This window comes from Parambassis ranga, chromosome 2, assembly GCF_900634625.1.
Source record: "Parambassis ranga chromosome 2, fParRan2.1, whole genome shotgun sequence".
Lineage (NCBI taxonomy): Eukaryota > Metazoa > Chordata > Actinopteri > Ambassidae > Parambassis > Parambassis ranga.
In genome coordinates, this window is record NC_041023.1 from 35,466,704 (window position 1) to 35,477,108 (window position 10,405).

The 10,405-nt window shown below is 46.6% G+C and overlaps 2 protein-coding genes across 4 annotated transcripts; one reads left to right on the plus strand and one right to left on the minus strand.

Moving 5' to 3' along the window:
- The first annotated feature begins 36 nt into the window (after positions 1 to 36).
- Positions 37 to 5,913, plus strand: ncaph2 (non-SMC condensin II complex, subunit H2). Of its 2 annotated transcripts, XM_028394372.1 has the most exons (21): positions 37 to 53; positions 394 to 553; positions 1,554 to 1,666; positions 1,778 to 1,879; positions 1,951 to 2,012; positions 2,083 to 2,164; positions 2,358 to 2,414; positions 2,488 to 2,567; positions 2,642 to 2,790; positions 2,873 to 3,021; positions 3,102 to 3,182; positions 3,876 to 3,939; positions 4,015 to 4,116; positions 4,204 to 4,248; positions 4,334 to 4,404; positions 4,506 to 4,620; positions 4,917 to 5,006; positions 5,114 to 5,154; positions 5,238 to 5,339; positions 5,414 to 5,563; positions 5,682 to 5,913. In XM_028394372.1, exons 3-21 carry the CDS (start codon positions 1,559 to 1,561, stop codon positions 5,817 to 5,819), a joined length of 1,788 nt encoding a protein of 595 aa, XP_028250173.1. In that variant the 5' UTR covers positions 37 to 53; positions 394 to 553; positions 1,554 to 1,558; the 3' UTR covers positions 5,820 to 5,913. The 2 variants fall into 2 exon arrangements, with proteins under 2 accessions (XP_028250173.1, XP_028250183.1); XM_028394382.1 differs by lacking the exon at positions 37 to 53 and having other exon boundaries at positions 525 to 553; positions 1,551 to 1,666.
- Positions 5,914 to 6,301: 388 nt separating this feature from the next.
- On the minus strand, positions 6,302 to 8,335 carry sco2 (synthesis of cytochrome C oxidase 2). 2 transcript variants are annotated; one of them, XM_028394673.1, is made up of 2 exons: positions 8,215 to 8,335; positions 6,302 to 7,244 (listed from the first exon to the last, which is right to left on the minus strand). In XM_028394673.1, the coding sequence occupies exon 2, from the start codon at positions 7,235 to 7,237 to the stop codon at positions 6,434 to 6,436; it is 804 nt and encodes a 267-aa protein (XP_028250474.1). In that variant the 5' UTR covers positions 7,238 to 7,244; positions 8,215 to 8,335; the 3' UTR covers positions 6,302 to 6,433. The 2 variants fall into 2 exon arrangements, with proteins under 2 accessions (XP_028250474.1, XP_028250482.1); XM_028394681.1 differs by having other exon boundaries at positions 6,302 to 7,241; positions 8,215 to 8,293.
- Positions 8,336 to 10,405: the final 2,070 nt, after the last annotated feature.

Here is a 10,405-nt window from a genome sequence, read left to right on the forward strand (position 1 = left end):
AACATTACAGCAGAGAGGAGCAGTGTGACAAGTCTCACAAAGACACAGTTCATGTAAATATAATATATTTTTAAAAATGATTTCATATTAACAGCTAAAAAAATTCACATGTGGAAAAATGCGCCCTTCACTGAACCTATTGAACATATATATATATTATATATCTCTTTTTCTTGTATATAATGTTTCTGCCTATTTACTGCTATAATTATAATAATAACATAAATATGGAATTACTGCATCTTTAAATGTTTTGTTTCCATTACCCTATCTTCACCGATAATTCGCCTTCATCGACTTTATAATTTTTAGCATTGTGTTAATAATTTTGATCATTATCACTTATTAGAAAGGTCCCGAATCTCAGCTGAATCTCTCTTTCTCAAACTGCAGCGCCGCCATCTGGCGGCCGGGAGGCTGCGTCCCACCGTGTGACCGGCAGGGGGCAGCACGTCGAGCTGCAGAGACGTGACGTGGGCAACGAAGAAGAAGAAGTTTAGCGCGGGTAGTTTGAGTGTTTTGCTAGCAGCAGTTAGCTTTAGCCTGCCAAGCGGTGAGTATGTTTGATTTAAACTATGTTCCATCTTCACGTGACGGTTATTGACAGATTGGTGAGAACACCGAACTCTTCATTGAACGTCCTTATTCAGTCCGTCTGTTTCCGGGATTCGTTCACTCGGACCTGGTTTACGAATCTGTCGTCTCCGTCTGCTCTCCGTTTTATGTAACAGAGTAAACAGGAAGCAAAGACAGCATCCTATCGACTAGTCAATACGTTTGATTAATCAGTGGGGTGGTCTGTGGTATTCGGCACATGAGTCAATGCGTTAAGATTTGAATAATGTCCGTGTTGTCGTCGTTCGTCATAAAAACAGTCAGAGGTGCTCGGTGGGCAGCTGAACCTGTTTGACACACCGGCCGGGTGCTGGTGTGTAGAGGCCAGATCATGCTCCGAGCAGCGGAGATGGATCTTTGTTTGATAGAGTGGAGTTTGGTGACTCTGCTGCTCACAGAAAGCAGACTGTCTGTTGGCCGACAGGACCTGAATGAAGAGAACATCCACAGACAGGCGGTAGCCTCACCGTTCATTCTGTTTGCATGGATTGATTGATGAAAATGAAATTGATTAGCTGCTGGACTTGATTAAAATGACAGTGACTGCAGCAATGTTAGCAAAAGATGAGAATGATGCAGGAGCCACTGCTGTACTACAGCTACTGTGTTGTTAGAAGAGAAAATGTCTGCCCAACTTCCTCTAAATTAAAATGAGTTTTATTCTTCACACTCGACACTTCAATAACACCTACATTAATAGAGACATTAGATGTTTGTGACAAAGATGGAAACTATTGGATCCATATGATTCAAAGAGTGGGCCAGCTTTGGTCCACGAACCTCAGTTTGTGTGTATAGCTGTATAGTTTGTTTAAATTGATCAATAGATTTTTAATTTCTCCTTGACATGATCGATTGCTGTCTGACTTCTGCTCTGTCAGCACACACGGGTGTGTTTGATACAGAAATTGTTTTGTGTGTCTAATGAATGAAAGCAGACATCATGGAGTCCACAGAGAGCCGCTTCGCTCACCTGCTGCAGCCCATCCGAGAGCTCACCAAGAACTGGGACATCGACGTGGCGTCTGAGCTAAACGACTACTTAGATGAGGTGAACGGCTGCGCGTTCTGGCACCACTTGCAAATAAATGTGGACCTAATACTGCAGTAGTAACACTAAAGTTCCATTGTGTGTGTGTGTTCCACTGTGTGTGTGTTTCAGCTGGATGAGATGTGCATCACGTTTGATGGTGGGAAGACCAGGCTGAACTTTGCAGAAGCTGCTCTGCTGATTCAGGGCTCTGCCTGCATCTACAGCAGGAAGGTCAGTAAGGGCAGCACACACTGAGTTGGGTTTGATGTTGCTCTCTCATTGGTCCTCTGTGTGTACTTTAGGTGGAGCTGCTGCACAGCCTGGTCTACCAGACCCTGGAGTACATCAACGACAAAAACAAAAAGTAAGACACCAGAGTGAGTCCTCTGAGGCAGAAGTGAAGTGATGACTTGTCCTCCTTGTCCTCCTGACAGACGAAACAAACAGGCTGCAGCGTCTGAGGAGGATGGCGCAGGCGGAGTGGCGAGCGGCGATGACGCTGATGACGTGGCTGTGGTGAGAGACCAAAACATTTACACACATACAGAAAGACAGCAGGCTGTTAGGAAGGATGAGATGCTAACATCTGAATGGTCCCAAATGTAAGAATGAGGCTTTAACAGCCTGTTGGACCGACTCAGGACAGGAAGTCACCTGCATTCTGGGTAACAAAGTAACTTGCTGTTTGTTAACGTGGTTGTCTTCTCAGTTCTCCCCTCTGGACGTGGAAGCGTCTGACGTTTCGCAGAAGTCTGACTGCAACACGGTGAGCTCACTTCTTGTCAGGCGGTCTTACTTTTCTTTGAATTGATCTGTGACTTTGATCTTCTATCGATCAGACTGTGAGCGTCACTCCTCTTCCTCCTGAGTCTCTCATCCCCCCTGAAACCCATGAGAAGCAGAAGCTGCCCCTCATCAGGTCAGAGTCAGATCAGCGCTCACACTGAGGACATTTCAGAGCTCACGCTGAAGGTTTATGGTTCTGTGTTTCAGTGTGAAAGGTGAGGTTGTGTGCAGTCAGAAGGACTTCAGGATGAACCTGTTCATCCCGGGGGAGGATGGGCTCATTCTGCTCACGCTCCGATCTGCCGCCTCCAGATTCCTGCTGGACCATCAGCTGCCTGCAGACATTCAGCACCAAGGTACAGCCTCCTTACTTCTTCACAGCAGGTGTTCCCCCTCAGTACCTGAGCTGCTGTGACTCTGTGCACTTATTGGCTGTAGAGGATGATGTTGCTGTGTCAGATGCTCCAGCCGATGCTGCAGTAGGTGGAGCTGATGATGAAGCTGGCTCAGCTGACGACTTTCTGCCTATAGAGGACCACCACATGGAGCTGGACCCAGAGGAGCACATCGACCGACAAAGAGGCTCCGTATGGTCACTTTCCTGAAGAAGAGGTGACAGATTTATGTTGGCGGTTTTTATTCACTCATATATTTAAATGTGTTTCAGGCTCCGAGTAAAGACATGATCCGAGAGAGACGGCAGGTCGACGTCAACAAGCAGAGGCGGGAGGACGAGATCCAACCAGCCGTACGTGAATCCATCCAACTGTCCGACATGTTGAATCGAGTATCAAGAGTTATTTCTGTTTTCGGAGGTTGTTCTGTAGACCACAGGGGGCGTATTCACAAAGACCCTCAGCGCTAAGAGTTTCCCTTAGTGAGAAAAACCTCAGAATGATGACGTATTCGTAGAGTTTCTACTCATAATTAAGACTAAATCACCAAACATCTCGGCCCTTAAAGAGGTCTTAAACCTGTTTAGAGTAGAGAGGAGGACTTTAAGAGTTCCTTAAACAGAGAGGAGAGCCGTCCTCCAGACTCTGAATGACAGTGAGCCGTTAGAACTCTGCAGATCAGATGGAGCAGCATGATGTTTGTGGCCTCACCTTAAGACTATAGACACACATCCTCATTGAACGAGGAAGGAGGTGCTGACCTGCTGCTCTGTCCTCTCATGTCTGTCTCTGTCTGGCTGAATGTTTTTTTTCTCTGGTCAGCTGGCTCTGCTCAGACTGAGCTTTGCTCCTCTTCTTTCATCTATTTCCATTGTGTTTGCAGGTAAATCTGCTCTAACCAGCGCCTCTGTTCACCTCTGAGAATGTTCTTGAATCACTTTTAAGCTAAGCTAAGAGCTCTCTGAGAGGATTCTGAGTCTTTGTGAATATGGCCCCAGAAGTGTTTCAGTGGCTGTCCACAGTGACGCTGCAATGATTTGTTTCAGGTGAACATTTGGGCGTTCCATGACCCGTACGCTGTTCTGAAGGAGGACAAACCCTTTAAATCAGGTACCCTCAGTGTTGTAAAGTGAGTGTGAGTCTGTCAGTCAGTCAGTCAGCCTCTGTCTGTCCCCTTTCCTTCAGGTAAATGTTACAGGGTTCCTGATGGTCTGGATGATGGGGGGAAGAGGAAGAGGAAACGAGCAGCTCCCCTGCAGGACTTCAAGAGCTGGTTCAGAGGAACCTGTAAGACCTTGCTGTGGGCTGTCAGATCCAGCCTGCACGGCCTCACTGTCAGTGTGATAACAGCCTTTATGTGTTTGTTTGTTGCAGCTGAACCTGCAGAGCACAAGTTAAAAAGTGGACCCACGCTCACAGGTAACACAGAAAAGTCATTGATTTGTGGGATCAGAGAAATATTCAAAGATTCAATGATGTAGAAATAAAACCTCTCCTCTTTCAGACCTGAACTACATTTATCTGAGCACATTAAAGGACAAAGTGAGGACTTGGAGAAGGATAAACAGAAGAGCTGTGAGTTACAGTGACATCACTGGACTAGTGCCGTCCTCATCAGGCCATATGCATCAGATCAGTGTTTGACCCTGCTCATGATGCATCTGTGATGTCATCAGGGTGGGGTGGTGTCTGACGAGGAGCTCAGGAGAACCCTCCTACAGCCTGCGGAGGAGGGGCCAGAGCAGCAGGGGGAGGAGCCTGTGGACGGGATGGAACACCCCAACCTGCTTGGTAATGTCTTCCTGACTCCTGGTGGGGATTTTAAAGTTTAATTTTTATTTGTTTAATCTCTCTGCGTTACCATGGTTACATGTCTTATTCTGGTCTGTTCAGAAACTTCATGTCATGATTTACACACTTTGAACTGCTCTGTTTTAGCATTAGCTCTGGAGTCCGTTCAGCTGTCAGTGTGGACAAAGGGAAATTTGTTGTTGTAATACCACAAGGGCTCAGTAGGGTGACCCTGTGTGTCACATTTACTGATACATTGAAAGGCGAGCAGTGATTATGTGTCACTTCCTTTACAGGCGGCGATGACGCCGACTCAGATGTCGAACACGAAGCGATACCAGATGACGTTCCAGCAGACTTGTTTGGAGGAGGCGTTATGTCACCAGGTAGTTACTGATTATTCAAACTGCATTTGAGAGTTATTGATTAATAATAAGTGAACAGCGTCAACACACACACACTGTGTGACCAGTCGTCTGACATGTGTCTGCAGAAACCGAGCTGAGTTATGAAGACCTGGTGAAGCTGCGTGTTGTGAGTGCTCCTACCTGTCACTCATCAATAAATACTTCCACTGAGTTATTATTCAAGTATGTGTGTCTCTGTGGTGCGTTCAGGAGCAGCTGGTGGTCAACAGCCGGGGTTACACTCAGGAGACGGCACTGTCTCGGCAGGTGAAAGACTGGGAGGACCTGATCCGACCTGAACTGCTCCGACAGGTGAAGTGATGGAAACCAGTCCAGACCGGTCTGAGGTGGTTCCCTGCTGACCTCACTCCCTATTTGTTCCTCAGGAGGAGCGGCCAGCCTTCGACATCCACGAGTACGGGGACTGGGTTGTCAGCTCGCTGAGCGGTGTGGGTGTCCGCAGGTCCTTTTCCTCCATCGTTCACGGTCTGGACAACTTTGAAGCCTGCAAGTACCTGCTAGCCTCACTGCAGCTGGTAAGTCTGACACTGATCAATAATCAATCACATGATCGATCAGAAGGCACTGATCACTAACATCTATACTTGATGACTGGCATATTATTGATCAGACGTCCATGCTGTGTCTCTTCAGGCGAACGACTACACAGTGGAGATCAACGGCACTGCAGGTTTGGAGGACAGTTTGGACACGATGAGTCTGACTCTTTTGAGCACGCTCAGAGCGACAGACAGATTCAAAACGATGGCAGCCTCGTCCTCACTACAGTGAGATGATCAGTGCAGCTTATCATCCAATCAAATCAACATCACATTCTGTCTGTGAACTGTCATCATGTCTTTAATATTTGTAATAAAATGATGTGTGGGTGAGTCATGGTTTGTTTTGTTCCTTTAGGCTCAGCTAGAGGGCGCTCTGCAGACAGTCCTCAAAGAGTCCGATCCAGTATGGATCATGATCAGTGCTGAAATGTAAACAGAAATGTAAACACTAGCAGTTCAGACTAGGACTGATGGGGACAGGAGCCCCCCCATCCCCCATGGCAGCTGGAGTCCTCATATATATCTTAGGATTTTATTGATTAGAAGACAGAATTAACGTAATTATTAACTCAATGAACTTTGTGTGTATCCTGGATGGTCTGCAGAGTGCCCCCTGTGGGACAGAATGTTCTCTGGTTACAAAGGTTTGTCTTCGCCTTTGGACTAAATGTTCTACAAAGTCCCCGCAGACAAAGACAAAGAGTCAGACAGTCCTGATCAGCTTGGGTTTATTAGGTCAAACATCAGTCTTTAAGTCCACTTGAAGGACCAGCTGGGGATCTGACTCAGTCTGAACTTTCTGTTCTTATTTTCAGGAAGACGCCCTCGACGTCAGTGTCATCCTCACAGACTGACATAGCTGCGAATGTGGTTCCGGACACTTTCAGTGATCTGCTCCTGGCTCTTCGTGCGGTTGTAGTAATCCAGGAAGAGTCCGTCAGGACTGATCAGGTAGATCAGGATGGTGTGATCCACAATGTAGTCCCCGTCCTCGTCTTTGGGTCCAGCACTGGCATAAACCCTATAGTCCTGCCCCGCGTCTTTCACTGCCTGTGGTGTCCCTGTCAGTCCAATCAGACGAGGATGGAAGTCTTTGATGTAGCGGGCTAGTGCCAGCACGTCATCCCTCTCCGGGTCCACAGTGATAAAGAGGGGCTGGACCGGCGGCAGCGAGGCGTCCTGGTCCAGGGCTGACACCACGGCACTCAGCTTGTCCAGCTCGTCAGGACAGATGTCAGGACAATGTGTGAAGCCGAAGTACAGCAGCACCCAGCTGCCCAGGAAGTCCTGCTTGGACTTGCGCTGCCCCTTGTGGTCCAGGAGGCTGAAGCTGCCCTGACCCAGAGCGACCTCACGCAGCTGCTCGATGCGCCGCTGGCGCAGCTTCTGCTCCTTCTCCAAGGTTACGTACCAACAGGCGCCCAACAGCCCGCCGCTAAACAGCAGTGTGACGAGCAGCCGCGTCCGCAGCTTCAGTTTGGCCCCCAATGAGCCCGGAGCATGGGACAGGACACGAGCCTGAGTCCACCGAGGGAGGGGCACCTGCCCACTGTATGAGTCCTGCGAGGACATGGATGTCCTCTGGAGACCTCGCAGGAGTTGGCCTGCTCCTCGAACATCACCCACAATGCACCGCAGCAGCAGCATGGTCCTGCTAAAACACCAACAGAAGACCAGGAGGTAAAAACATGAAAGTTATTGATCAGTCTTTCATTCAGTGTGATCATTTCAGACTTCAGAGACACTCTGAACTAAAATGAGTAAAACGTGTTTTATGATGTGCTGCTGTTCGTGCTGCAGCGGCGTCACCATGGTAACGTGTGTTATAACCATTGACAGTAAAAACTATGGACAGAGCTTCCGTGACGTCACCCGTTTGTTTCTGAAGAGCCGTTTTGAGTCTCAGTGGGAGGTTCCGGGACGTTGATGACCGCCGCCATGTTGGCAGCGTCACGTCAACTAAAACTCCGAATATGGACAAAGAGGGGGAGCACGAGCGGGGTTTAGGGGGGCGGGCGATCGTGGAAGCAGGAAACTCATGCTGTGATACGTCAACTGTCTGTCACTCAAGCGGCAACGCCCATAATTAGGCGTAATTTTAAGTCCGAATACAATTGAAACGAGTGAATTGTAAAAAAATTCACCCCCCGTACAATTGACACTAGAAGAGAACCTATCATCTGAGACCACAGCGATTTTTTGTACCAGGCTGTAAACATGTTCTTTTCTGCTGTGAAGTCGGCCATTTTAACATGGGAGTCTATGGGGAAATTACTCGCTTTTGGAGCCAACCCCCAGCTGTTGCAGCGTGAATTACAAGTTTTGACACTTCCGCATGGGCTTCCACTTTGAGCCCCGAAGGTTGCCGCTTGGTTATAACTGACTTTCATAACGTCGAGCTGAGCCGAACGGGACCGAGTGTGCGCTGGTTAGCCAGGAACAGCTAATGATGCTAACAGGACAAACACAGTGGTGTTCACAGTAACCGCAGGGTAACGTGCTAGCATGCAGCAAACTGAGTCTAACTGTCACCATGTGTTGAGCTAGCGTTAGCACACCGAGCTGTTAGCATGCTGTTTCAGTTGCTTAATAACGGCGACCCGTTTAGGTGAAACTAAACTCACCTGTTACCCCAGACTTCCAAACAGGCGACCTGACCGCGCACAGCTCATCGGCCACACGCTTCTTCGTCTTCTTCTTCTTTTTGTAACTTTACTGGCGGGTGGCATCCTACTCTTAGGTGCATTACCGCCACCTATACAACTGGCCACACACTGCTCTGCCTCTGTGGTTGTCAGAGGCTCATTAGCGCCACCGCCTGGACTGGAATGTGCAACAGCAGATATGACAAGTTTATAACTATAACCAAACAGGCGATATATATATATATATCTATATATACAATATTATACAATATTATATACAAAATACAAAACACAGTCTGCTTTACATGGAAAGATAAGTACAATAAAACACTTTACACATGCATTCTTTAGACATCCTCACTTTGCCTGTTCTTGATTTTATTTATTTATTCATAGTCATAATGCTGTCAGATGTTTTCACATATTATTACTGACACTAAAACAAATGCATGGCTGCTTTTCTCCACCAGATGGCGTCCTATGTCCAGAGGAGCTGATGTTACACTGCAGGTGCAGTTACCTGATAAATGTACTCATCAGTGTGTTTACTTCATAATAGTTTTGTTCTTGGTATGTTCTCATTTATTGGCTGTTGTAGCCTGAAGTCTTTAATATTAACCCATCCTCTATCTGAATGTTCTCCTTCACACCTGTAAATAATCAAAATCTGTGCTTATTGGGATTCTAAAAGTATAAATCAATTTTTAATTCATGGTATAACATTCAAATTCTATCTATTCTATTGTATCTGTTTATCATGGTGTGTATCATTATAAATATAGAACCGTTTAATGGGTTTTGGTCACATCCAGATAATAACAGACAAATCAATATTTCGCTGCACTGTATATTTCGCTGTACAGCCTACTATTCATCACTAATAGAAGAAAACAAGAACAACCTGCGCTTTCTCTTTAATGCTGTAGCCAGGCTGACAAAGAGCCACAGCTCTGTGGAGCCTCGCATTCCTGCAGCTCTTAGTAGTGAAGACTTCATGAGCTTCTTCGTGAGCTTCAATCACTACTATTAGAGGACAAATCAACCATGATCTTTCTGCGACCGCTGAGGATACACCGCTACTTCTGGAAACAGATCCTGATCTAACTCTGGACTTCTTCGTGCCCATCGGCCTCCCTGAGCTGACCACCAGCATCAGTAAGTCCAAACCTACCACCTGTCTTTTGGAACCGATCCATCACAGCTCCTCAAGGATGCTATTCCTCTGTTTGGAGACTATATATTAGGACAGATAAACCTGTCTCTGGAAACAGGATATGTACCGCAGGCTTTTAAAACTGCTGTGATCATTCCGATACTTAAAAAACCTTCACTGGACCCGGACATCTTAGGAAACTACAGACCGATCTCCAACCTCACCTTTATTTCTAAAATACTTGAAAAAGTGGTTGCAAGTCAGCTAAATGACCACCTGCATAGGAACGGTCTGCTCGATGCTTTCCAGTCTGGATTCAGAGCCCATCACAGCACAGAAACAGCACTGCTTAAAGTCACTAATGACCTCCTCATGGCATTGGACCGTGGACTCGTCTCTGTACTCACCTTTGACACAGTAGATCATCGTATCCTGCTGCACAGATTAGAACATGAGATTAGGATTACAGGAACAGCACTGCGCTGGTTTAACTCATATTTATCTGACAGATTTCACTTTGTTCATGTTAATGATGTTTCCTCCTCGTCTACAAGGGTTAATCATGGTGTTCCACAGGGTTCTGTGCTCGGACCAATCTTGTTCACCCTCTACATGCTCCCTCTAGGAAACATCATCCAGAAGCACGGCATAAACTTTCATTGTTATGCTGATGATACCCAGCTGTATTTATTCATGAAGCCTGAAGAAACTGAGCTGCTAGTCAGACTACAGGCATGTCTAAAGGACATAAAGGCCTGGATGACCTCCAACTTTTTACTATTAAACTCGGACAAGACTGAGGTCATTGTTTTTGGACCTAAACACCTCAGAACTAGATTATCAAATAATACTTTCTCTCTGGATGGAATTACTTTGGCCTCCAGTACGACTGTGAGGAACCTCAGAGTTATCTTTGATCAAGACATGTCGTTTGTCTCTCATATTAAACAGGTCCAAGACCACTTTCTTTCACCTGCGTAATATTGCTAAGATCAGGAGCATCCTCTCTCAGAGTGA

Excerpts from the sequence above, each read along its gene's own strand:
- ncaph2 (XM_028394372.1), top strand. The coding sequence starts at position 1,559 with ATGGAGTCCACAGAGAGCCGCTTCGCTCACCTGCTGCAGCCCATCCGA. Across the intron at positions 3,940-4,014 it reads GGACAAACCCTTTAAATCAG|GTAAATGTTACAGGGTTCCT; the intron begins GTACCCTCAGTG and ends CCTTTCCTTCAG. Across the intron at positions 5,155-5,237 it reads ACCTGGTGAAGCTGCGTGTT|GAGCAGCTGGTGGTCAACAG; the intron begins GTGAGTGCTCCT and ends TGGTGCGTTCAG.
- sco2 (XM_028394673.1), bottom strand. The coding sequence starts at position 7,237 with ATGCTGCTGCTGCGGTGCATTGTGGGTGATGTTCGAGGAGCAGGCCAA.